The following is a 23,811-nucleotide window of genomic DNA, read 5'->3' as shown; positions in this document are numbered from 1 at the left end:
TAACACGCACTGTGGTGCAGTGGTAGCGCTGCTTCTCAGGTGTTGAACACAGCCGGCCTCCTCCCCACCTCCCACCCTCATCATGTAAGCCTCTTGTCATCAGCTCTCTCTCCTGGGACTTTGAGATGCCTTCTCCCTCCATCAGTTATCCATTAGGTGAGGCACTGACTTCAGGGTGGGTGGCTTAAGTCCGCACCCTCCTCCGAGGCCTCCAGGCCCCCCACACGCTGTCTTGTCTGGGAGATAAAGCTAGCTTCCAGATTAGACTCTGGGCCCAGCACCCCCACACCCGAGGCTCCTCAGCAGCCCCTCAGATTAAACCGCCATCTTTCCTAAACTCTGCCTCAGTGGAACACTAGTACCCGAGTACCCGGTGCCTCCCTCAGGACAGGGCCGTGTCTCTTCCGAACCTGGGGGCCTTTGCAGGCAGGACAGTCTCCTACCACCCTCAGGACTGCGCTTCCCTCGCACCCCACCTTAGACCCCTACCTGGAGCCTCAGTTTGCCTTTGGAATTCACTTCACTGGGGGAGGGGTGTAACTATGACCCTGAGCTGTTTCTCCATAGCCTTGACCTCTAGTTCCCAAAGAAAGGGGACCCTGATGTCAGAGACCCCCACCGTCCCTGGGTCCTCTGTCCCCTCACTGGCCTTCATACACTCTCAGAATCCATGGAGGATTCGTCCTCTCCACACTCAAACTCTGCCCAGGAGCTGTGTCCCCCCCAGACCCCGACTTGGCCCCGAACTGCCAGGCTGTGGGAGAAGTCAGGTCCTCAAGGATTCGACTGTTCCCACCACAGCTGGGCTGGGACGGCAGCTCAGGAGGGCTGGAAGCAGCCCTGGGGCTCAGGGGCCAGCCAAACGCCCGGCTCCAAAATAGCAGTTGTGTTCACATAAAAGCCTCTAATGAGAGAAAGATGCCGTTCTTGGCCCCTCGCGCGCGCTCTGCAGACGTCGTCGTCTGGCAGGCCGAGTGGGCCTCTACCGTTTGGCGGTCGGAGGGGAGGAAGGGGAGGTGTGAGTCAGACCTTGGCCCCCAGCCCCTCGGCATGGACCGCCCTGCTAATTGCATTAACAAATGCCGAGATGCTGGGCCAGTTGGGGGGCCAGGGGCTGGGGCAGAGAGCAGCCTCAGTTCCCATCAGCTCCAGCAGGCATGAGGAAGGGACCACTGGGTAGGACTCGGGGGCCTGGGGCTGAGGCCTGGGTTCGCCGCAAACTCCTGCCCTAAAGAAGAAGCTCACCTGTCCACCCGCTTCACAGCCTCGAGGGCTCTGTCTAGAGGAGGCAGGGATTTAAAGAGGGCCCCTGGAGGTGGGATGGAATCCTGAAGCAGCCCTCCTCGGGGACATGCCCAGGGACCCCGTCTTTTCCAGGGGAGCTGCTCTGGGACACGGAGGACAGGTCTATGGCCGACACGGAGCCTTCCAAACCCTTCTGCAGACACACTAGCTCCATGCCCAGGACCCACGAAGGTCGAGAGGGAAGGAGTACACCATTCCCACTTATAATTCAGCCAAGGCCAGGGCAGACGTGTGGAGGAGAGGGCAGCCTTACAGTCAAAGAGACCTGCATTTGAATTCCAACCTGGTGACCTCAGGCAAGTTTTATCACCTCTGCCAGTATCATTTTCTCTAGAAAATAGTCATGCATCCAACATTTACTCTTTGCCTAGGACAGTAAACAAGAGTTTACCGTCCTTTTCTTTTCGGAGAGAAAGAGGTCCTTTTCTTCAACAGAGTCTCCAGCTCAGCAAGACTCATAAAACGAGTAAATAAACAAGCAGAGGAAGCAAAGCTGGGATATGAAGAAGGATGGAGGAAACAGTCGAGGGGCTGAGATCCAGAAAAACAAGGCTGCTGGGGGCAACTCTCCACAGAGTGGCTGGGGGAGCTGGAAACAGTGACCGGAAGGAGGATTAGGAGGCAGCCACCTACAGAGACGCGAGAAATCTCGTGGAACAGCTTAGAGGCAGCACATCCCAGGAACCCAGACTAGATTCGGTGAGAGAGCGGCTGACACACAAGCCTGGACACACTGCTGCAGGAAGGTTTGACTAGCGATGTGTGAATATCTGGACTTCCCAGGTGGCGCCAGTGGTAAAGAACACGCCTGCCAATGCCGGAGACATAAGAGATGCGGGTTCCATCCCTGGGTCGGGAAGATCCCCTGGAGAAGGAAATGGCAACCCACCCCAGTATTCTCACCTGGAGAATCCCATGGACAGAGGAGCCTGGCGGACTAGTGTCCATAGGGTCTCGAAGAGTCAGACAAGACTGAAGCGACTTAACACACACGCACGTGTGATTATCGAATTTACGAAATGGAACCAGAGGGTAAGGGGGACAATAGGAGCAGTCAGCCAGCTGCAGCGGTCACCTAGGAGGATGTCATATTGCCTGGGACCACAGACTGGAGAAGCATTGGTTAGGGGGTGGGGGGTGGGAGAGTGAGAAGCAGAGAGGCTCCCAAGAGATTCAGGAAGTGAAGCACACAGGGCTCGGTGAAGGACTGGACAAAAACCTGAGCAAGAGGAAGGTGTCCTAAATGGTCCCCAAGAGGGCAGTGTGAGCATTCGGATAGACAGGTTGCCTTTTAACAGGGTGGGTAAGACCTGGTCAGGGACATTGGCTCAGAGGGAGGGAAACCATGAGTTCGCTTTGGTAAAGCTGGGGTGCGGGCTTGTCTGGAGGCGTCAAGAGCACCAAGATGTCGAGGAGGCAGCAGGATGAAAGGAGTCTGGAGGTCGGTGGAGAGGTCTGGCTGAAGATGCACATAAATCTGGGCCTCATCAGCCCAGAGACAATGCTCACATCCATGGGAATGCATTAGATCACTCCAGAACGGTGCAGTGAAAAAGAAAAGAAGAGGGCCCAGAACTCAGTCCAGTGTTTAGTTGCTCGGCAGAGGAGAAGCAGCAGCCAAGGGACATGGGAGGAGCCGGCACAGAGATCAACATGGTGGCCGCTCACAGGGCGGGGGGTGCTGAAGGGTTTAGTGTGGTCCCTGGCACAGAGCAAGTACTGCCACTCTTATTATTGTCGTGTTTTAATTGTCTGGCACAGTGCCTACTGGCACTCAATAAATGGTGGGGGGGCGGCAATTAATGCTGGATTTGCTTCACACGGTTCCCCCTCTCTGGGAGGAGGATTTGGAAGATCTGGAGAAAGTTAAAGGTAGCCCAACATTAAGATGTTGAGTAGGAAAGGCAAAGCCGAGGGGATGAGAAGAGGCAGCTGGGGATGGCAGAAGGAAACTGTCAGGTCACCCAAGTAATTCACCCACTCAGTCCTTTAATACACATGTACAAAGCAGGCACCCCACTGGCATCGACAGGACACAGCCCCGGCTTCAGGACCCCCTGGGGAAATGAAAGTGAAAGTGTTAGTCACTCAGCCGTGTCCAACTCTTTGTGACCCAAGGACTGTAACCCACCAGGCTCCTCTGTCCACAGAATTCTGTGTATGTGTGCATGTGTGTGTTAGTTGCTCAGTCATGTCTGACTCTGTGACCCCATGGACTGTAACCCATCAGGCTCCTCTGTCCAAGGAATTCTCCAGGCAAGAATATTGGAGTGGGTTGCAATTCTCTTCTCCAAGGGATCTTCCCAACCCAGGGATCGAACCTGCAACCTCTGTGTCTCTCGCATTGCAAGCATATTCTTTACCATCAGAGCCTCCAGAGAAGGCCCTGGGTAAGAGCATCTCCTATATACTCCTTTGAGCAAAAAGACTTGAGGGCACACACCTGCTCAACAGGAAGATCTAAGATACCCCCACACGGAGTGGGTAGAGATGGGCAATGTTTCTTGCTAGGACTGTACCCTTTGTGTTAGCTGGGTCTCCACTGCAGTTGTGTGATAACCCCCCTTAACATCTTCCACTTTCCTTTCTACCACTCCCACCAACTACTGAATCTCATCAGACAATCCACCTAGAGATGAGCCATAGGTAGGCTTGAGCCTCTAGTTCCTGTTGGTTCCTAAACAATCAGTAATTAACCTGTAAATCTCACAAGTGCCCTGACCCTTTTCCCTAACATTTGCTCAGCACTTACCATTATGAGACCCTGGGGCCAATTTCTTTACAAGTATCTCCTCTAAAGATTCTCACAACAACCACTGGTACCAGTCTGACCCTCATTTGACATATGGACAAACTGAGGCCTAGAGCAGTCCAGCAACTTGTCTGAGATCCCCGTGAAAGTACGTGATGGAGCTAGAGTTTGAACTCAGAGAGTCTGGCTCCAAAGTTGGGGCTCTTCCCCATCTGGCCAGAGTCTTGGCCTTTGGGGTGGGGTCATTTGCAGGGCTGGGCTGGGTGGGCCAGAAGAGCTCCTTCAGGGAAATCCAGGAGAAGCTCAGATCAGAAGGGATGGGGATCCTTACAGCACTGAGATGTGGTCCAGAAGTCACGCTGTTGTAATGGTCCCACAAGTAGAGAGGCTTGGGGCCAAAACACAAGAACAAGTGCCCAGGCCATTCCAGGGTCTCCTGAGCACCATGGGGAGTTTTATGAAAAGGCTGATGAGCCCAGAGCAACAGGAAGAGACCTCTCTGCACAGGCCTGGGAAAGGCCCTGTGTTGCTCAGCACATTGTTGGTGAGCCTTGCACCTTGTATCCAATGAACACTTGCACTGTGCTGCAGGCCCAGGGGCCATGAGATACAGTCCCTGCTCTCACCATCAAGGCCAGACATGTATAGAACACCCAGAACATGCCAGGCTTTGAACTAAACATTTGCCCTAAGCTATCTCTTTGTCCCTTAGAATTCTGTGAGCCAGGGACAAGTATTAGTCATATTTTATGGAAAAAGAAATTGAGGCACAGAGAGCTTAAACATCTTGCCCAGGGTCCTGCAGCTAAGCTATGGAGCTGGCATTTAAACCCAGGCAGGCAGCATAGCCTCCTGGATTGAGATTAAGATCACAGCCAAAGTTACTCCATGCTAGGCTCTCTATATGCACTCACTCGTTTCCCAGGAGCGTGGTGTCAAGCCCTGTCCTCTGGACCAGGCTACCTAAATTCACACCCAGGCTCTGCTGATTCCCAGCTGCATGACTTGGACAAAGAGTTAACCTCATCTGTAAATGGGGATAAAGGTCAAATCTGGCTTACAGGAGGGTTGTTGTCAGGGTTAAAAATTAATAATCAAGTTCCAACCCTTGGTAAGATCTTGAGTGTGTTACTATTATTAGAAGCAGCTCTATAGAGACTGTTATCCTCACTTACTGGGTGTTATACTCACTGGGTGAGGCTCTGGGGCTGGGAGAGGGCCAGGCACTTGCTTGAGGACACAGAGCTGGGATTCAAAGCCATGACTCCTTGAATCTGGCACTGGAATCTAAAGTACATTTTCTCACTCTATGCCTTACTCCTGGTGGGGACGTGGGGGTGGTAATCCTCCTAGCCCCTTCCCCAAGAGCCTTCTGCCTTCCCCAGAACAGCCCCGGCCCCTGTGCATCTAGGCTGAGATAAAAGGAGAAGCCAGAGAATTCTTCAAATCCTCTTCCCCAGGATGAGCCTTTAGAAGTCCCCGCAAAGGCTGTGTGTGTGTTGGGGTGAGTCAGTCTGGGAAGACTGGACAGTCTTCCAAAAGCCCTAATTCTAAACAGGATCCAGCCTCCCCACACCCTGCAGTCCTTCGCCTTAGCCGAGTGGGCCGGCAGGCCCCAGCGAGCTGCCTGCACAAATACATAAACACATAAATTGTGTGGCAGGGCTGGCAAAGCCACAGAAGGGAAGGAGGAGAGCGAGACCAGAGGAGGCGGCGAGGGCCCAGCTCCAGACCCCGCCAGGCTGCAGAGAGCAGCTGGGCTTCCAGCAACAGACACCTGCAGACACTGTGGCTCCCCGAGGCCCAGGGACCAGACAGAAATAAAGAGAGAGGCTGCCAGGGAGATGGCTGGTATGTTACGGCAACCGAGGATTCCATGACAGGAGGCAAGCTGAGGGTCGGGGAGACCCAGGGCACAAAGGCTATCACTCCCTGTGCGTGGGCAGTGGGCTGGACCCACAGGTATCTGGAAGAGACCAGAGGATGGATTGACTCCCTGTACCCTTCTGAGACTAGACTTGGAAGTTGGGGGAATGTCCCACACCCCTCCCTGTCACCCCCAACCTTGCCAGACCAGGAGAGGCACCCCACATCTGTGAAACCGCTAGGCCAGAGTCATGAGCACTCCCCAGTACTGGCAGCCTTGGCTCCAGCCAGGGGAGTAGAGCGTGGGGAGGGGATAGGGAGACGCAAACCACTCAGGGGAAGCAGGACTGCCAACTGACAGGGCGTGGTAGCAAGAGCCCATACTTGACAGAGCTTCGGACCAGCCATCCAGGGCCAACACCCTGCCATCCACGTGGTTCTCATTAGGCTCATTAGCAGCAAAATAGCAACAAGCAAACAGCACTGGGCCCAGCTAATTAGTACACAGACCTTCAGTGGGCAAGTCAACTTCCAGTGGGAGAGGCTAACACCCACTGGCAAAGTCCTCCCAGAGCGCTGCCAGCCTGCACGCCAGAGTCCCAGAGACACCTAGAGGGGCAGCAGAAAACCGGGGAGAGAAATAACAGGGCTGAGGACCCCCAGGGTGGAGTGGGTACTGACGGCACACCGGAGCAGCCGCCCCCTGCTAAGGGCTCAAGGGTGCGCACAGACGTCAGTTCTGACAATCAGCAGACTCACCCAACCTCGAGTTTCCAGTGTTGAAACTCCAGATTGGCAGAGAATGATGCTGGGAAGTCATGAGCAAGTCAGGAAATCGAGAGCCTTCAGGCCTGAGCGAGGCTCATGCCCAGACCCTCGGGCAGCTAGGGAGAAGGCCACCCACTCTGAAGCCAGCCTCCTCAACTTCAAGCCTCAGCAACACTCTCTGCTAAGCTCCCTAGAACTTAGGAGCCCTCCTCCTCATCTCTAGCCCCAAATCCCTCCCCAGGCCTCCAGAGGCCCCCCTCCCAGGGCTTCTACTCAAAGTGTGGTCCGTGGACCAGCAGCATCAGCATCCCCTAGGAACTTGTTAGAAACAGACTCTCCAGCCTCACCCCAGACCTGCTGAGTCACAGTCTGCACTTTAATAAGATCCCAGAGGAGAGTGAAAAAGCTGGCTCAAAACTCAACGTTCAAAAAAACTAAGATGGTATCCAGCCCCATCACTTAATGGCAAATAGAAGGGGAAAAAGTAGAAGTGACAAATTTTATTCTCTTGGGCTCCAAAATTGCTGCAGATGGTGACTGCAGCCTTTAAATTAAGAGATGTTTGCTCCTTGGAAGGAAAGCTATGACAAACCTAGACAGCATATTAAAAAGCAGAGACATCATTTTGTTGATAAAGGCCCATGCTGTCAAAGCCATGGTTTTTCCAGTAGTCATGTATGGATGTGAGAGTTGGACCATAAAGAAAGCTGAGTGCCAAAGAACTGATACTTTTGAACTGCGGTGCTGGAGAAGACTCCTGAGAGTCCCTTGGACTGCAAGGAAATCAAACCAGTCAATCCTAAAGGAAATCAGTCCAGTTCTTAATATTCATTGGAAGGACTGAAGCTGAAGCTGAAGCTCCAATACTTTGGCTACCTGGTGCAAAGAGCTGACTCATTGGAAAAGACCCTGATGCTGGGAAAGACTGAGGGCAGGAGGAGAAGGGGGTGACAGAGGATGAGATGGTTGGATGATACCAGCGACTCAATGGACATGAATTTGAGCAAGGTCCGGGAGTTGGTGAAGGACAGGGAAGCCTGATGTGCTGCAGTCCATGGGGTCACCAAGAGTCAGACAGAAGTGAGTGAGTGAACACCAGCAACAGAGGATTCGTGGGAACCTTCAAATTTGAGTAGGGCTCCCCAAAACAGATCTTCCCATGATTGACCCCAAACTCTGCTTAGCAGTCTTCAGCCCTTTTAGAATCACCTACGGAACTTTAATAACATACCAGTGTCCAGCCCCCAGCCCCAGAGCTTCTCCTGATTGTAAACTTACTGGGCTACCCACATCCTTGGCTTCTCTGCCCAGAGGAGTCACCAGTTTCAAGTCCCAGATCTTCTACTAAGGAGCTGTGTGACCTTGAGCAAGTCCTCTGAGGCACACAGATTAAGGCACACTTCAAATTAGGAAGAAGGGACCCTCCCCCAACTGTGCCCCTAGTCACTGAGTACCTAGCTTCTGCAAGCCCCACTAATTCACGTTCCCTCAAAAGGAAAGAATTTTCAGGTAGAAATCTGCATTGCTGTTCGTTTCTGAGTTTGGAGTTTTGTCTTCTTTATCTGGAGATCCTCAGAGAGACCTAAGATTCTGCCCAGGCTTCATCATCAGACTGGGAGAGGTCAAGGTCACGAGGTCAGAGGCAGAACTGTAAGCTCGGTGAGCCGGCCCTGTAGGAATGGAAGCAACCCCATTGCATCCCTGTCTATCCCCATCTCAGAAGGCATCAGGAGGCCTGAAATGAGGGCATCCATCAGGGACAGGAACACCATATGTTTCATCACCCCGCTGGACCACTAGCTGTGAAACTCTCACATTGGAAAGGGCCTAGGGCTTGTCCTTGGGAGGGAAGGGGTGCTGGTGAGACTAGGGCTTTGCAGCCAGGCTTAGGGCAGAGGGTAGAACTGGATCCTAGAGGAACAGCTGGGCAGAGCTCCTGGTACTGCCACAAAGTCTGGAGGAGGGGCGTGTGGTGCTGATGAAGGCTTGAGAGGGGCCCCGGGGTGTGACGGAGGAAGGTCCCTCTGAAACTGTCCAGTCATCACCTGTGGGCTCCCAGAGTCCAGAAGGCCCTAAACTCAGTTAGTATTGGGAGAAAGCAAAGCCCCACAGGTAAGAGCTAGACTCAGAGTACTGTCTCCTCGGGCACGTTTCTTAACCAACCTGAACCTCAGTGTCCCAGGCTGTAACTGCGGTGAGCGGTAAATACTCTTACAGGATTGAGAGACTCAAGTAAGATGATGTATGTTAAGAGCTTAGCACAGCGCTGGGTATACAGTAAGGCCCCAGCTGTTAGCTAGCAGTAGTCATCGTCATTGTTGTAGTATCAGTGGTGGTGGTGGTGGTGGTGGTGGTACAGTAACAGCAGTAGCAGCAGCAGCAGCTGTGGTTGTAATGATGGTACTAGAGGCAGTAGGAGGAGTAACGGTGCTAGGGGTAGTGACGGTAGCCGTGCTGCTGGTAGCAAAGGTGCAGGCGGGTAGGCAGTATTTTTTCTAATCTGGGCCAGCCTGCCAGGCTTGGGAGAGGTCCAAAGGAAGACTGCTGCAGACAAAGAAGCAGAGACTCATCTGACCATGCTGGTAGAATGCCTGCCAGGGGCCAGGGGCCAGAGCAGAGGTGGATCCCCACAGCACACATTGTGAGTGCCCTCTTCCCATGGAAGGGGCGATGCAGAGGCTCTGGGGCCAGGTGTGTTCTGCAGACCCCAGGGCAAGCTAGGGGTGAGCACCAACACAGGGGGGCATCAGAAGAGGCATACAGGAAGCTTTATAAACACGAGCGGGGATTTATCTGAGAAGTCATTTTCAGTTCAGTCATCGGGAGGCATTTTTTTTTTTTTTTGCCATGCAGCTTGTGGGAGCTTAGTTCCTTGACCAAGGATTGAAATCGGGCCTTCAGCAGTGAAAGCACAGAGTCCTAACTACTGGACTACCGAGGAAAACCCTGGAGGCACTTTTTCATCGCCTCTCTTCCGCTGCTTTCCGCTGGAGAGGGGCTGCCTGCTCAGGAGGTGGATTGGAAAAGACACGTGCTCCAGGTTCTAGAGATGCCACGCCCGGCCCAGCTCAGTGGAGAGAGAGAGAGGGTGGATGGAGTGGAGGCACTCACGTTTGATACAGTGGTTGGTGCTATTTGCCGTTGTCCATCCCGGGCAGCACTGTCCCCCGCAGACATTCCTCCTGTGGGGCCACCAAGACAGGGTCAGTGTGGGATGCTCAGAGTAGGATTATTCACAGAGCTTGTCTGATGGTCCTGCCCTTTACAGGCAGGGCCTGGGGGAATTCTGCCAGGCTGGGCACTGTCCCCCTTCTCGAGGGAGGCTGCACGGCCCAGGGGCAGGCACTAAGACAGAATCCTGATTCTGCTACTGGCGGCACGACCTTGGGAAGCGTCACTCTCATCATCTGTACAAGGCAGATAATAATACCTGCCTCATGGGGTTATTGGGAGGATTCAGCAAAATAGGGAAATAGGGCCCCTGACATGAGAAGGCACTCCATTGGCATGGGGATCACGAAGACGACCAAAAAGCAAGTTCAGAGTGGCTCAGTCCCTTGCCAAGACTAAACAAGAAGAGTCAGAGCCAGACTCCAACCTAGGTTGACCCAACTCGAAGTCATGCTCCAAGTCCACGTGGCCTCTCACCAAAAAATAATCACCATGGCCCTTGCCAACTAATGCTGATAATCCAAGGGAAGCTGGAAGACGCACACACACACAACAGCCTGAAGGACCTACATCTGTATCCCCTGCCAACGAATGCACACTGGGAGGAGCCTCAGCCCTCCGGCAGGCTGGTACAGGGTGAGACCGAGCAACTGGGAGAGTGATGGAAAGAGCCAGGCTCCAGATGTCCTTTCAGAGGGGCTGAGGAGGTGGGAGCCTGGTGGGACAATGGGGCTGGGGACTCGGGGTAAGCCGCTCTGCATGGCGAGTACACTTTTTATTTGGGCAGGCAGATGGAACTTACTTGAAGGGGGGATAGTCCCTTCCCCCAGCACAAGGACACTGACCCCACAGGAGACGTTGACCAGTGGCTGCCACCAGGGCCATTCACCCAGTTCACCCAAACTCTGCCCTCTGGTTTCCAGTGGAGCCCTACAGCACCAGTAGCTTTCACCCACCCTGACTATCGATCTACAGACCCACATGCCCAGACCCAGGTGACTTCCCCAGAGGGCTCTTCTTGGAGAAGACCTCTGGGGTCTTGCCTCCCCAGCTCAGACTGGGCTGGGCTCTGGCCTCACATATCCCATGGTTTCCATTAGAAATTGTCTACCGAGCACTCACTGAAACGCAGGGCAAGCAGGGCAGCAGAGGTATGGAGTCCGAGAGTCAGGATGAAGGGCTGACCAGGAGGCCATTCCTGTGACCTCTGTGGCCAGCATGGGGGCATCTGGTCCCACTTAAGAGTTTGGTTGACGTTTGTGTCGACCCCAAAGCTGGTGTGGTTTTTGAAACCTTACAAAACATTCAAAATAAATCCTTGGCGTTTGAAAACGCTGAGGCCCATTTCTGGCCCTTTGGCCTAAAACTGTGGGGAGCTGCCTCCCAGGGAGCTCGCAGAATGTCCTCTCGGCCGAGGGCTGTGCCATCTCGGCCACCTCGAAGCCTCTCTGGACCGCTTCCCTCAGCAGTTTACTGGTTCCCTGAAGGCCTGCTCCCCACCAGGGCCCCAGTCAGTCACTGGGTTCTGAAGAAATGGCTGGTCCTCCTATCTATGGCTTCTGTGTTGTGTGCCCCGGTGGGAGGGGGAACAACCCACCCATTTGTAAGTCATTATCCCTGGTGGTGGTGACAAGGCCTCTGAGAGGCCCGGGAGGTCTTTGAGAGGAAAAACAAGCAGCAAGCCCTGGGAGTGTTCTAAAGTCTAGCGTCCGGGGGAGCCCAGAGAGCACAGACTGAAGAGTCTGCCCATTTGAGAGGTTGTGGCGTGAAGCCCAGCTCCAGGAGGCCCCCTGAGCCTGCTGTCACCCTAGATACCCTCAGGATGGCCACAGAGCTGTCTGTAGGAGGGCAGCGGCTCAGCCTGCCCTGCCTGCCCAGGGTAGAGCCTTCAAGGCCGCGAGGGCCACCAGGAGAACTGGTCAGGATCAAAGCTGCCAAGCAAGGGAGCCACGCTCAGCTAACAGGGCCTTCCAGAGAGATCCAGGAGACTAGCCAGAACCTTGGGTGCAAGCTCTGGGAGGTGCCTGATGGGGGATGACTGTTCAGTGGGCTCCGGTTAGCTGGAGAGAGCAGATGAGACTGACTAGCTGGGGCAAATGACTCAGGGGTTCTGGCTCTCTGGAAGATACCACTCAGAGATTTTTATAAGCCCAGCCTTTGGGGCAGCACTGCTCCGCAAACAGCCCAATATCCAGCATCACTGCCCAACCCCTGGGAACACATCTGGCTAACAGCCTAGGACAGCTGCTGTTCCACCTGGAACAAATCTGGTTATACTTGTCCTTTGTTACAGCCGCCGCCAGGCTCTCTGCTGGCCTCTACAAAGCCAACCCGACCCCACCTGCCTGTAAGGTCTAACTGCCCCCAACACCCCTCCCTTATCTCCATGGCCACCCACAACCAAAGCCATGCCACAGAGTTTGCTGTCCCCCCACCGCACTACACTTGGGCACCGTTTGATGCCTTTGCTTAAGCTGCTCTCTCTGCCTAGATGCCTCTCTTCTTTGCCGACTGAAATCCTTGACATGCTCCAGATCAAACATCACCTCCTTCGAGTAGACCCTCCCCTGACGTCTACCCAGCCTTCCCTGTTCTCCAGCCTCCACACCACATGGTACTGACCGTCTCAGGCTGCTGGTGTATGTGTCGAGTACCTTAAGGGGTCTTTCTTATTCCTCTTTGTGCCCCTAAAGTCTAACACAGGGCCTGGCATGTGGTGCCCCTTTAATACCTCTTTGTTTCACTGGATCCAGTGTTTCCCTAAAAGGTGAATGAACAACACCGAGGGGAGAAAAGGGGATTTGAGGTTTCCATACTCAGAACTTGTAGCAATGCTGAATCACACAGGGAGAAAGTGATTCCCTTTTTAGCGATGTTTCTAGTCTGATTAGATCAGTGAGGAAAAATCTCTGTCCAAAGTTGGGTCTTCGTGCCAAGTCCTCTCCCCCCAATGCTTGCCAATCTCCCTTTCCAATAGGGAGAACACACCACAGGGCTGAACTTCCTATGATAATGGTATCTGACTAGACTTGGAGAACATTTTGTTTTCACTTCAATTTTCCTAGTTACCTTCTCTTTATGATAAGTGGTACTATCTTCAACTTAGGATAGTGATACAAAGTGTCCTTGCAAATGGATTTATTTATTTAGAAAAATGAGTCATGCACTGTTTGTAATACCAAAATATGTAACTCATCTAACTGTCCAAAAACAGAAGGATGGATAAATAAACTGTGGTATATTCAGACAATGGCATAATATCCAACAATTAAAATGAATAAACCTGGGCTGATTATACTAACTTAGTTAAATCTCAAAAATCTAATGAGGAGAAAGCAAATTGTAGAAGAATAATGCAGCATGGTATCACTTATCTAAAATATGGAAAACAATGTTATGTATGTTATGGATGCATACATCTGTAGCAATGGTATAGAAACATAGGTTGGCATCATTAGTAAATTCAAGGTAGTGGTTAACATCTGGGGAGAGGGGAGATAAACTTGCAGAAGATATTTCAACCAAGAAAAATCAGAAGCAAACTATGCCAAAATACTAAAGTTCGAAAAAATTGGATTGTTAGTTGTATTATTTCCAATACCTTTTGTAGGTTTATAGGCTTGTATAATACTCCATAATATAAAACACTTGAAAATAAATCAAACACAAAATCCTGTTATTTTTAACAGTTTATAAATTTAAAGAAAATAATAGAACAAGAAAAAAAGAGGAAAATATTATGAAAGTGGTATGCTGTGAGGCTAAGCTTAATAAACACTGCATAGTGGGAAACAATGGCTTGAAAACTCCCCTGTGGACTGTAAATTTCAATAATGCAGGAATTGTTTCTGCCCTGGTTACTCTGTGTCCCAGACACCTAGCGCTATGCCTGGCACACACTTAAAATCTTCATTGTGTGTAATAAATCCCCACTACATGGCAAGTTCCACGAAGACAGAGGCTGTCTTGGCCACTGCTATATCCCCACAGTCCAGCAGAGTGCCTGGCATACAGGAGACCTTCCAAATATTTGTTGAATGAATGAAGAATCCCCAGGAGTAGTGATGCAATTCCAAGACTTATCAGCAGGTGGCACTTAGTCCTTGCATGCATGCAAGCTTAGTCCCTTCAGTCCATTCTAACCCATGGACTGACTGTAGCCCGCAAGGCTCCTCTGTTCATGGAATTCTCCAGGCAAGAATACTGGGATTCTCCAAGGTGCCCTCCTCCAGGGGATCTTCCCGACACAAGGATCAAAACCATGTATTTGGGGCCTCCTGCATTGGCAGGCAGGTTCTTTAACTCTAGCACTACCTGGTTGAAAGTGAAAGTGAAGTCCCTCAGTTGTGTCCGACTCTTTGGGACCCCGTGGAGAGTAGCCTGCACCAGGCTCCTCCATCCATGGGATTTTATAGGCAAGACTACTGGGGTGGGTTGCCACTTCCTTCTCCAGGGAATCTTCCCAACCCAGGGATCGAACCCAGGTCTCCCGCATTGTAGACAGACGCTTTACCATCTGAACCACCAGGGAAGGCCACCTGGTTGGCCCTGAGCAATTCTCAAGGCAATTGCCAGAGAGGTCAGCCTGGCCATAACGCATTAGTCAGAACGGACTTAGGGAGAGGAAGTCGATGGAAGATTGCCACTCAATCCCTCCTCGGTTGCCTTGGAGTGACTAGCTGGAGTGCCTGAGGAACCCACCCTTCATCAAAGCTGCGGAAAATAACCTGAGGGAGGAGTCAAACCCAGCACGTGCTGGCTGATGTGTGCACCTGTGTTTGGCAGGTGTTTGTGGGTGGCTTCCAGCCCGGGTACTTACACACCTGTGCACATCTACCAGCCGTATCCTGACAACAGTCTGCTTTGCTCATCACCACCTCCTTTCACGGCTGCTAACAGTGCACCCTCCCACCTCCACTCCACTATTCCTTCTGCCCCCAACTCCCACTAGAATGCTGACAGGGCAAGCTCTCTCCATGATCTGGCCCAAATCTATGCCTCCAGCCCCAGCCCTGTGGCTCCCTGACACCAAAGTACAGACCTGCCCCTAGGCCACTGCCCACAGTAAAAAAAAAAAAAAAAAAAAAAAAGCCCCTGTCCTCGGGCAGTGCAACATCTCGGGGTCCTACTCCTGCTACCCCCACCTTCTTCCCCACATGAACCCCAGGGCCTGGAGCTCACAGGGTTTCTTTTTCCTTTGAGCACTTCAGCCCCAACCATCCTTTCCTTTATGCTTTAACAGGAAGCTTCTGGTACTAGAAAGCATGTTGGCCGGTGCATATGTGTTCATTTCTCCAGTTTGACTTGACGTAATTGAGCTGCTCTCCTGGCAGGAGCAATGTCTTTGTCTTAGGCCACATCCCCTGTCCCTAGCTTGGCACACCTGCTCTTAGGAAGCACGTGTTCACTTGCATAGCCATTACCACTCGCTGACTGATCCTGTGTAAGCTACTTGGCAATGCCCAGGTCTCCTCTGCGTCTGCCTTAAGCCAGGCCTTGCATGGACAGCGAGACATTCCTTCACCCATTCAACAGGTATTTAGCAAGCTGCATTTAAACCCGAGCACTGTTCTAGGCACTGGTGACCCAGCAATGCAGAATACAAAGCCTCTCTTTTCCTAGCGCTGACATTAGTGCGCCCTGGGAGACCAGACCATAAAAGCAGAAACATAATATGTCAGATGGGAATTAGTGCTATGAAGAAACATAAAGCAGGGTGAAGAGAGAGAGGGTGGGGTCTCTCTAAACAGAGATTTGAATGAAGGGAGAGAATCCTGCTGAAATATAGGAGAAGAGTGCTGCAGCCAAAGAAAATAGGGAGTGGAGAGGCAGTAAGAAGAGCCTCAGGAGTAGCCCTGGGGGTGCAGCGCCCTTCATGCTATGCTCCGGGGGACTGAACCCAACTGGCAAATCGGGCCCAGGCCCAGAAGGGCCGCCATGTTCCTTCTCAGCCTCCCCGATGGTGCCCCATACCGGGCACCCGTACTGCCCCGGCTCGCCCGCCCTCCATTCTGTAGACACCTGTCCCACTCTGGCCAGGCCCAGCGCCCCGCAGCCGTGAGAATCCTCATCTGGGGGTGGGGATGGCTGGGAAGCGTCCCCTACGCCGCGAGGGCGCCCTCGGCAGGCAGCGGGTGTTGCATCGGAAGCGGGGCTGGGGGTGTGTGTGGACTAAATGGCAAGGTTGAGGGGAGACCTAGTCCTGCAAAGTCGTGCTGACACCTAGCTGCACAGGCGCACACACAGACCCACTCCGCCATGGACCCACAGTGTCACAGCCACATCCGCGGACAGGTTTCCTGCCCAAAGTGCCCCGAGTCCACGCCCACTTCCTCGTCCAGCCATCCGCGGACCCAGGCCGGCCTGTGCCCCAGCGCACAGCTTTGTCCCCACGAGCAGGCGTCGAAGCCTCGTTCCTGGAGATGCATCAGCCCTCGCGCTCTGGAGCCCCCACCCCCACCCCCGACATCCTCCACCCACCGTGCACTAAGGCCGCTCAGCTTCTCCCGGTTCTCAAGCGCCTGGAACACCCACTCCGATGCCCTCTCCGCGATCCCCTTCGGATCCCCTCACTGCTGCGGGCAGCGGGCGTCAGCAGACACCGGTTAAGGCTGACGGGAGGAGCGCGGGCGAATGCACTGCCGCCTTGGTCAAGGATTTAACGTCGGATCCGGGCGAAAGCTGGTACGAAAGGGTGTGGACGGTGTTTCTCTTTCCTCTCTACTCTTTGAAAGCGGGTCAGATCGAGCCCCACCTTCAGGACCTCGGTCTGTTTCCCGCAGTACTGAGGACAGAGGGGAGACAGGCAGAGCCCACGCCCTGTCCTCTCGTCTACACATCCCCATCCCTCCACGAACGAGTGTTCGGGAGTCCGACCCTCGCTCCCTCAAGCCCGCACCCTTCCCTCTCCAGCGCTCACCCCGTAAGGCGCCCTCGCGCAGCCCGCGGCCGCTGCACTGTCCCGAGACGCGGGAGAGCCGGCGCGGCCCGGGCCCGGGGTGCGGACTGCTGCAGCTGGCTCGAGGGTCGGCTTCTCCAAGTCTGCGCAGGTGGCTGGACTCGCCGCGGCTGCTGCACGCGGGGCGGCCTCCTGACTTCCGCCTCGGTGGACCTCCTGGGGCTCCCCCAGCTAGGCTGGACCAGCTCCCCGGGCGGCGAACCCCGGACGGGCGCGTCTTGCTCCCGGAACAGACTGTACACCTTGGCTGTAGCCGCTACGGGGCTGCCCCCGGGGCGCCGCAGCCGACTCGCGTCTCTTCCAGCCGGCTCGTATCTTCCCACCGGGTCCCTCTGAGCCTGACCCATGCCCACGAAGAGAGCCAGGGTGAGCGGCCAGAAGCTCCTCCAGGGGTTCCGCAGGACGCGCCCAGGGCAGCGGGCGGTGGTTGGGGGCCTCATGGCGCCGGGGCGCCCGGAGAGCTGCGCGCGCGGGGAACGGCCCCCGGGGCTCACAGTCGGTGCGCCCGTCGCTCGCTGGCTGCGCTCCGGTACCCTGCCGGTGGCCCGCCTCTTCCCGTCTAGGGGGTCCCGAGTCAGACTGCGGGCTAGGCTCTCCCTGGAGCCGGAGCCAGGCGCCGGGAGCGGCCGGGGGCTGCGCGCACCGAGCCCGAAGGCCGCGCTGCGTCTCCAGCTGGGCACGCACCGCTGTTGCACCTTCGCGCCTTCTCCCGGTCGCTGTAGCCTTCGGAAGGAGAACTGGAGGGTTTTATTTTTGGAAACCTCCCCCTGATTTTTCGTCTCTTTTATCCACACCATGCCCCCTCCTCGGAGGGACAGTTCAGCCCCCTTATTACGGGAGAGGGAGAGAGAGGAATTCCAGCAACACCCACTTTGGCACCGGGAAGCGAGCGGGCGGCGAGGGGGGTTAACCCGTGAGGAGCTGGGGGCGGCGCAGGGCCGACCCGAGCGAGAGATGGCAGGCGAGATAACAACTGTCGGGACAAGGGTACCCGAGCCACCTTTCTGCTGTCCTGGGCAAGCTGAACTGCTGACCTGTCCAGAACTGATCTCCCGCCCCTGACCTCAAGGACAAAACTCCACGGTTGGAAGACTAAGGCTGCAGCCTCGAAGGTCTGAAGGAGGTCGGGAGAGGTACCAAGAACTGCATGCCAGACATCGGACCCTAAGGACGGGCTCCGGACCCTTCGCTTCCCGCCCGAGCCCCTGGGGGCTTCGGCCTGGGGCTGCGGCTGGAGCCGGGGCCTCGCGGGGCAGCTCGTCTGTCTCCGCCGCGGCGGGACGCGGGGAACGCGCGCGGGAGGGTCGTCTGGAGGCGGGCGCCCTCTGGTGGACCTGGCCGCGTCCTTGGCCGTCCCGCGGCTTGTCCAGACCTGCCGCTGACGGCCGCCCTCGCTCCTTGATCTTAATCCCCTTCCTGCTGCGTCAGGGTCGAGCCTACAAGCCCGAGGCGGTGATGGCGGCGGATCCCGCAAGAGGTGTCCTCTTTTTTTCACCGAGGAATAAACATGGAGGATCTGGAACAAGGTCACTTAAGGAGACAGCGTGTGAGCAAGAGGTGAATGAAATCCAGTCCTGCAGCCTGGAGTTCAGATCCCATTTCTTAGCCTCCCATTCCACCTCTCCCTCCCTCAGGATTGCTTCTGACTGATGCAGTGTGTGTGCTCGCATCTTCTGTGTCCGCAGGGAGAGGGCAGGGATGCTAGAAGGCCAAAGGCCACCCATCTTAGTACCCCTCGGCCATCAGCTCCTCACTCACCCCGGTGGTCCCCTGCCCTAAAGTCTAAAGGCCTGGCAACCACCCCTGCTCCCACCCGCTGCATTTCTGCAGCCTACTGCTTCTTAGGGCTTTCCCTGGTGGCTCAGATGGTAAAGAATCTGCCTGAAGTGAGGAAGACCTGGGTTTGATCCCTAGGTTAGCAAGATGCCCTGGAGGTGGGCACGGCAACCCACTCCAGTATTCTTGCCTGGAGAATCTCATGGACAGAGGAGCCTGGCTGGCTACAGTCCATGGGGTCGCCAGAAGTCAGATACGACTGAGCACACTGCTTCTTGAGAGGCAGAGAGCCAACAGGCAGGAAGACACTGGTTTATAACATCCCACCCCACACAAATGACAGACCCAGTAAATACCTAATGTTGAAAATAAGCCTCAACTCTTGACCCTGGCCTTCAAAGCCCTGCACGACTGGCCCCCTCCCTGATGTATCTCACCTTGGTGTGGAGAGCTCACCACACTGCAGCTATGTTGGTCTCCTCTCTGCTTCTTGAACAGACTAAGTTAATGCCCACTTTTCCTCTCCCCGAAACACTCATCTCCAAGATGTTTTACAGGATGAGCTCCTCACCATTTCACCTCTCAGCTCAAAAATCACCTCCTGGAGCAGCCATCCCTGACCCCCTAACCTAAGAGCAGCAGCCTTCCCACTTCCAGTGAAGTGAAAAGTGGAAGTGTTGGTCACTCAGTCTTATCCAACTCTTTGCAGCCACATTGACTGTAGCCCGCCAGGCTCCTCTGTCCATGAAATTCTCCAGACAAGAATATGGGAGTGGGTAGCCATTTCCTTCTCCAAGGTATCTTCCCAACCACCTTCCAAGTCATCGCTTTCTCATACATCACCCTGTTTCACCTTCATTGCTCTAGACTAGTTGAAATTATTTATTTGTTTGCCTAGAAAATTGATTTATTGAATGGGCTGAACTTGAAGAGGGACAAGCAGGAAGCAGCTCTGTTTTTCTCCCCTCACTGCCACAATTCATACTGTGGTGAATTTCTCTTCTCCACCCTTAATGACATCTCAAGCAGAGTCCTTGGCTGCCCATCCCCACCAGTCACAAAAACAGTTTCGTTTCTATAATTAAGACCAATTTTTCAGGCACTAAAATGTCTGGTCCTGTCCAAATCAAAACCTCATCCAATTTAATCAATCTTGTATCCAATTTAATACCCCTCCTCTCCTGCCACAGGCCTGTCCCCTGGCTCAAGATCCTGTACTGGGGAGTGTGGGGTGTGGTCTGACTTTCTGACCTTCCTTTTCTGCAGCGGCTCCTCCAAGTGTCAGGGGAGAGGTATTAGAGGAAAAAGGTAAAGTTCTACGTGACAGGTGCCCTTAGCTAGCAGGTGCCCAGCTCTCTGGCTTGTTCATGGGCACATTTGTGGGTTCTTTGGAAGCTCTCTGCAGGATCTCTGCCCTGCACTACCATAGAAAAAGCACTCTCTGGACAACTTCCCTGTGTCTCCTATCTGCCACGGGACTTTCCTGTCCCTGCCAACAAACCAGTGCTGAGTTGGCTGCATCTCATCCTGCTACAAGAGCCATTCCAGCCAGGCTCCACAGGCAGAATTCTCCAGATAAGGGATGCACACGCTTTATTTCCTTTATGTGCGTCCCCAATTCCTGGAGACATCGGCTGAGTGCTCCCAAGAACTTTCTTGCTGTGCTTTGGTGCATTGGGGTGCTTGCAACTTCTAGCACCTCAGCTAGCATCAGTAGAGGCAGAGTTATGGGGAGTCAAGCTAGTTTCTGCTTCTTTGGAGGCCCCCAATCTTTGTGACTGGTTTTCCTCACTTGGTCAACCTAGGGAGTACCCTCAGGGGAAATCTCAGCCCTGCTTACCAACGCAACTATTCTCTGACTCAGTGACTTTCTTCAATCCCTTTTTATTTATAGACTGGAATCCGAGGATGTAGAGAAGGAAATGGCAACCCACTCCAGTATTCTTGCCTGGGAAATAGCTAGAGATAGCTCTAAAGGAATAGATATCTTGCCTGTCTGGCTCACCACTGTTTCCTCGGAACCTAGAATAGTGCTTGCCTCTCATAGACAGACAGGAATTACGTGTTCAGTGGATGGCTAACTGAATGAACCACAGAAGAATCCCATCAAGAAGGGCAGGCTGGTATCATCATACCCATTTTCAGAGAGAATAGCTGAGTTCCTGGTGGTGGTTCCTGGTCCAAGTCCATGGGCTTGCTGCCTGCAGGGTTGGCCCTTAGGATCTCCTTGAATTTTGCACTTGCTTGTTGGGATGAATGCCATCTCACTTCCCAGAAAGCACCGCTCTCTCACTGAAACTCTGCTCCTTTGCGGCTACGGGAAAGCCTCAGCTCCACACTTCGCTCTCCTTGCCCCATCATCCACCCAGTTCTTTAGCTCTGGCTTCCTTTCCTCACCTCACGACCTGCCCAGTTCCTTTAGGATCTCTCCTCTTCATCCCTCAGCGCTCACCTCAAGTCCCTGTGAGCCTCCCAAGGCCAGAAACCTTGGCATCCCCCTTCGTCCCTGAGCTATTTTTTCCTCCCATGTGTCCAAGTCATTATTACTGCTCCGTCTCCTCCGTCTGCACTTCTGGAAGTCTGCCGCCCATTCAGCCTCTCGCTGCTCCGCCTCAGCCAAAACCCTCGCGCAGACACTTTGCTCACCACTAGGCGCCCCTCCCACTCCTTGGTGAGGACAAATGGTCCTTGGAAATTCCCACCTTGTTCTCCTGGGGGCCCACCGCCAGGCTAGTCTGCTGTAAAGACTGGCACCTCCTACTCCCCCATCCCAGCGCCATCCCCCTGTCCTGCCTCCCACTGACTGCCCATCACTCCCTTTCCTTGTAACTGCTGGAATCTGTGGATACAGCTCTTCAGAACCTCCAGTCCCGTAAATGGTTGAGTTTTTTCTTTGTTTTTCCTTTTTGGAGCTCCCAAAATTTATGTGCTAAGCATGCACATAAATTGAGTCATTGAAGAAAAGAAAGGAGGTGTTGTCATTTCCAGGTACACAAAGGAGGAAACTGAGGCTGGGAATAGGAACTGACTTGCCCACGATCACAGAGCTGATAAGTAGCAGAGGAAGGGTTCCAACCTTGGTTATCACCCACCCGAGTCCAAGCTTTTAAGATAGCACCGTCTTGCCTTCTCCCTGGGTTTGAGCCTCAGGAGTCCTCCTGACTACTGAAATGATTGATACTTTTCCCAGTCATTTCTGCAGCAGTCCCCACCTAAACCCTCCACTGCACACCTGCCAGCCTCTTCCCTGCCGGCTAGCCTACCACTCAGTTCCCAGGGGATGTGGAGGGAGCAGAATTTTCTGTCTTCTACCGTCCTTGTTCAGTGAAAGAAGGGGCGCTGTTTCCAGCGGAGGTCTCTGACTCACCGGGTGCTGCTTCCTTCTCCCTGATACCCACTTCCTCCCTAAAGAGGCACAAAATGATGCTAAGGCTACTAACCCATCTCTTGGGTCTGGGGAAAGGAATCATCACTGGAAAGCCCTGCAGAAAGAGTCCCAAGGGGTCAATAAAAAGAGTCCAGTGGGGAGAGGTTTGCTGGGACACATGCGCCACAAAGGGAGATGGCAGTCTGCTAGTCACCGGCGCAACTGAATTGCTTCCCTGTGTCTTCTTGTTGGAATAACGCTGGGAGCCAGAGAGCTACCAGAACCTGAACTAATTTGGTAAATAAAGACCAAAAACGAGGACCAAATTTCTGTTCCCTTGGCTAAGACCCAGACTCCGACAGAATTCCAGGGATTTTTCTTCCTTGGAAGTGACTGGACCTCCAGTCCTGAATTCCTCTCTCTAGGAGAGCTTGTTCCCCTGCTCAGAACAAATAACACATTTCCTGGTTAATCAGTGGGCGGAACAGCTGAAGGAAGGTTGATTGGGCCCCCAGCCTTCCAGATGGGAGCAGCTCATGGGCTAGGATACCTTTGTCCAGAGACTGGGCAGCTGGAACCCAGCACTGTGCAGCCTCGGCCTCCAGTCTGGAAGGTGGAGGCTGCATGCAAAGGCCCCAGCTCTCTGCTGCATGAGGCCTCCAAGGCCCGCAGGGGCTGCCAAGGCCATGCCACTTCAGACACCATGACCTGGCACCCCCCCAGTACTCATAACCACCCTGCTCTGGTCTGCCAGAGCTGTCCCCGCTCCGGGCGCACGTGAACGTTTCTGCCTTCGGTGAGCTCAGGGCTCAGCTATGCTTGGCTTCTATTTTCCCATCTGAAAATAGAGATAATGCTGCATTTCTTGCCATCCCCACCTTCAGGGCAAAGTAGATAACCAGCCCTATCTACCCTGGGATGGGAGGCGGTCAATTACTGCTCCTTCCTTTGCCAGCTGATATTTCTGGAGCGCTTAAAAAGTACCAGGCACTGTGCTAAGTGTTTTCCAGTCCTTCTCCTTTAATCCTGGTAATAAGCACTGTTACTTCCTCATGTAGCAGATGAGGAAATGCAGGCTCAGAGAGGTAAAATGAATCACAAAGCTAGTACGTGGCTACACGAGGAGTCCCTCTTGGTTTTCCTGGTGAATATTATACTGATGCCAGCTTCCAACGGAGCAGTTCTCTGGAATCGCAACTCCGGCTGCAGTTCTCTGGGAACCGGAAACATTCACAGCTGTTTGTGGTGTGGTGGGGGGCAGGGGTGTGGGCTGATGGTCACATGAAGTCGCTGTCACGAGCTGGTCCCCATCAAGCCCATCCCACCCTTCTCAGGCCTATTTACAACTAGGGGTCTATTTTAGGTCAAGGGCAGACAAAAGTCACCGTGGTGAGGTTCGGTACATTCAATTCCTGCTCACCAAGGAGAAGGAAGGAAATAAGCTTGCCCTATATCAAGTCATTTTCCATTGCCAAGTAAGACTCATCTCAGCTTTTCTCTCTGGAAAAGAGAAGTGACACAGACAGAGACTCATCGTGGCCCTATGAGGTAGGCATTGCAACTCCCATCTCACAAGCCCAGAGGGATGAAGTCTCTCGCTCAAGGTCATACCGCCAGGAGTCGAGCCAGGATTTAACTAAAAAGTCTGACCGGCTCCAAAGTCCGTGCTGTTTCCACTACAGCACACTGCACTCGCTCCAGGATGTCCTGCGATGATGTGAAATGGGCAGCTCTTCAAAATAACTGAGTTCACTCCGTTTCCCTTCATTTCCAATCCCTGATACAAGGGTGGGCTGATCTGAAAACTTTGTGCATTTAGCTGACGTTCAGACCACATTTCCTATTTAT

At 53.7% G+C, this 23,811-nt stretch overlaps 1 protein-coding gene across 1 annotated transcript in view; it reads right to left on the bottom strand.

The window, feature by feature from the left end:
- The window catches only part of LTBP2 (latent transforming growth factor beta binding protein 2), a 111,410-nt gene extending 92,127 nt beyond the window's left edge, over nucleotides 1-19,283 (bottom strand). Inside the window, exons 1-2 of the mRNA XM_040226098.1 lie at nucleotides 16,782-19,283; nucleotides 9,803-9,873 (exon numbers count right to left, since the gene is read on the bottom strand). Of these exons, the coding sequence (XP_040082032.1) occupies nucleotides 9,803-9,873; nucleotides 16,782-17,617 (907 nt within the window). The 5' untranslated portion in view covers nucleotides 17,618-19,283. The remainder of the gene's footprint in view (nucleotides 1-9,802; nucleotides 9,874-16,781) is intronic.
- Nucleotides 19,284-23,811: the final 4,528 nt, after the last annotated feature.

This window comes from Oryx dammah, unplaced genomic scaffold (assembly GCF_014754425.2).
Source record: "Oryx dammah isolate SB20612 unplaced genomic scaffold, SCBI_Odam_1.1 HiC_scaffold_26, whole genome shotgun sequence".
NCBI lineage: Eukaryota > Metazoa > Chordata > Mammalia > Artiodactyla > Bovidae > Oryx > Oryx dammah.
This window is presented reverse-complemented; position numbering and strand designations above follow the sequence as displayed.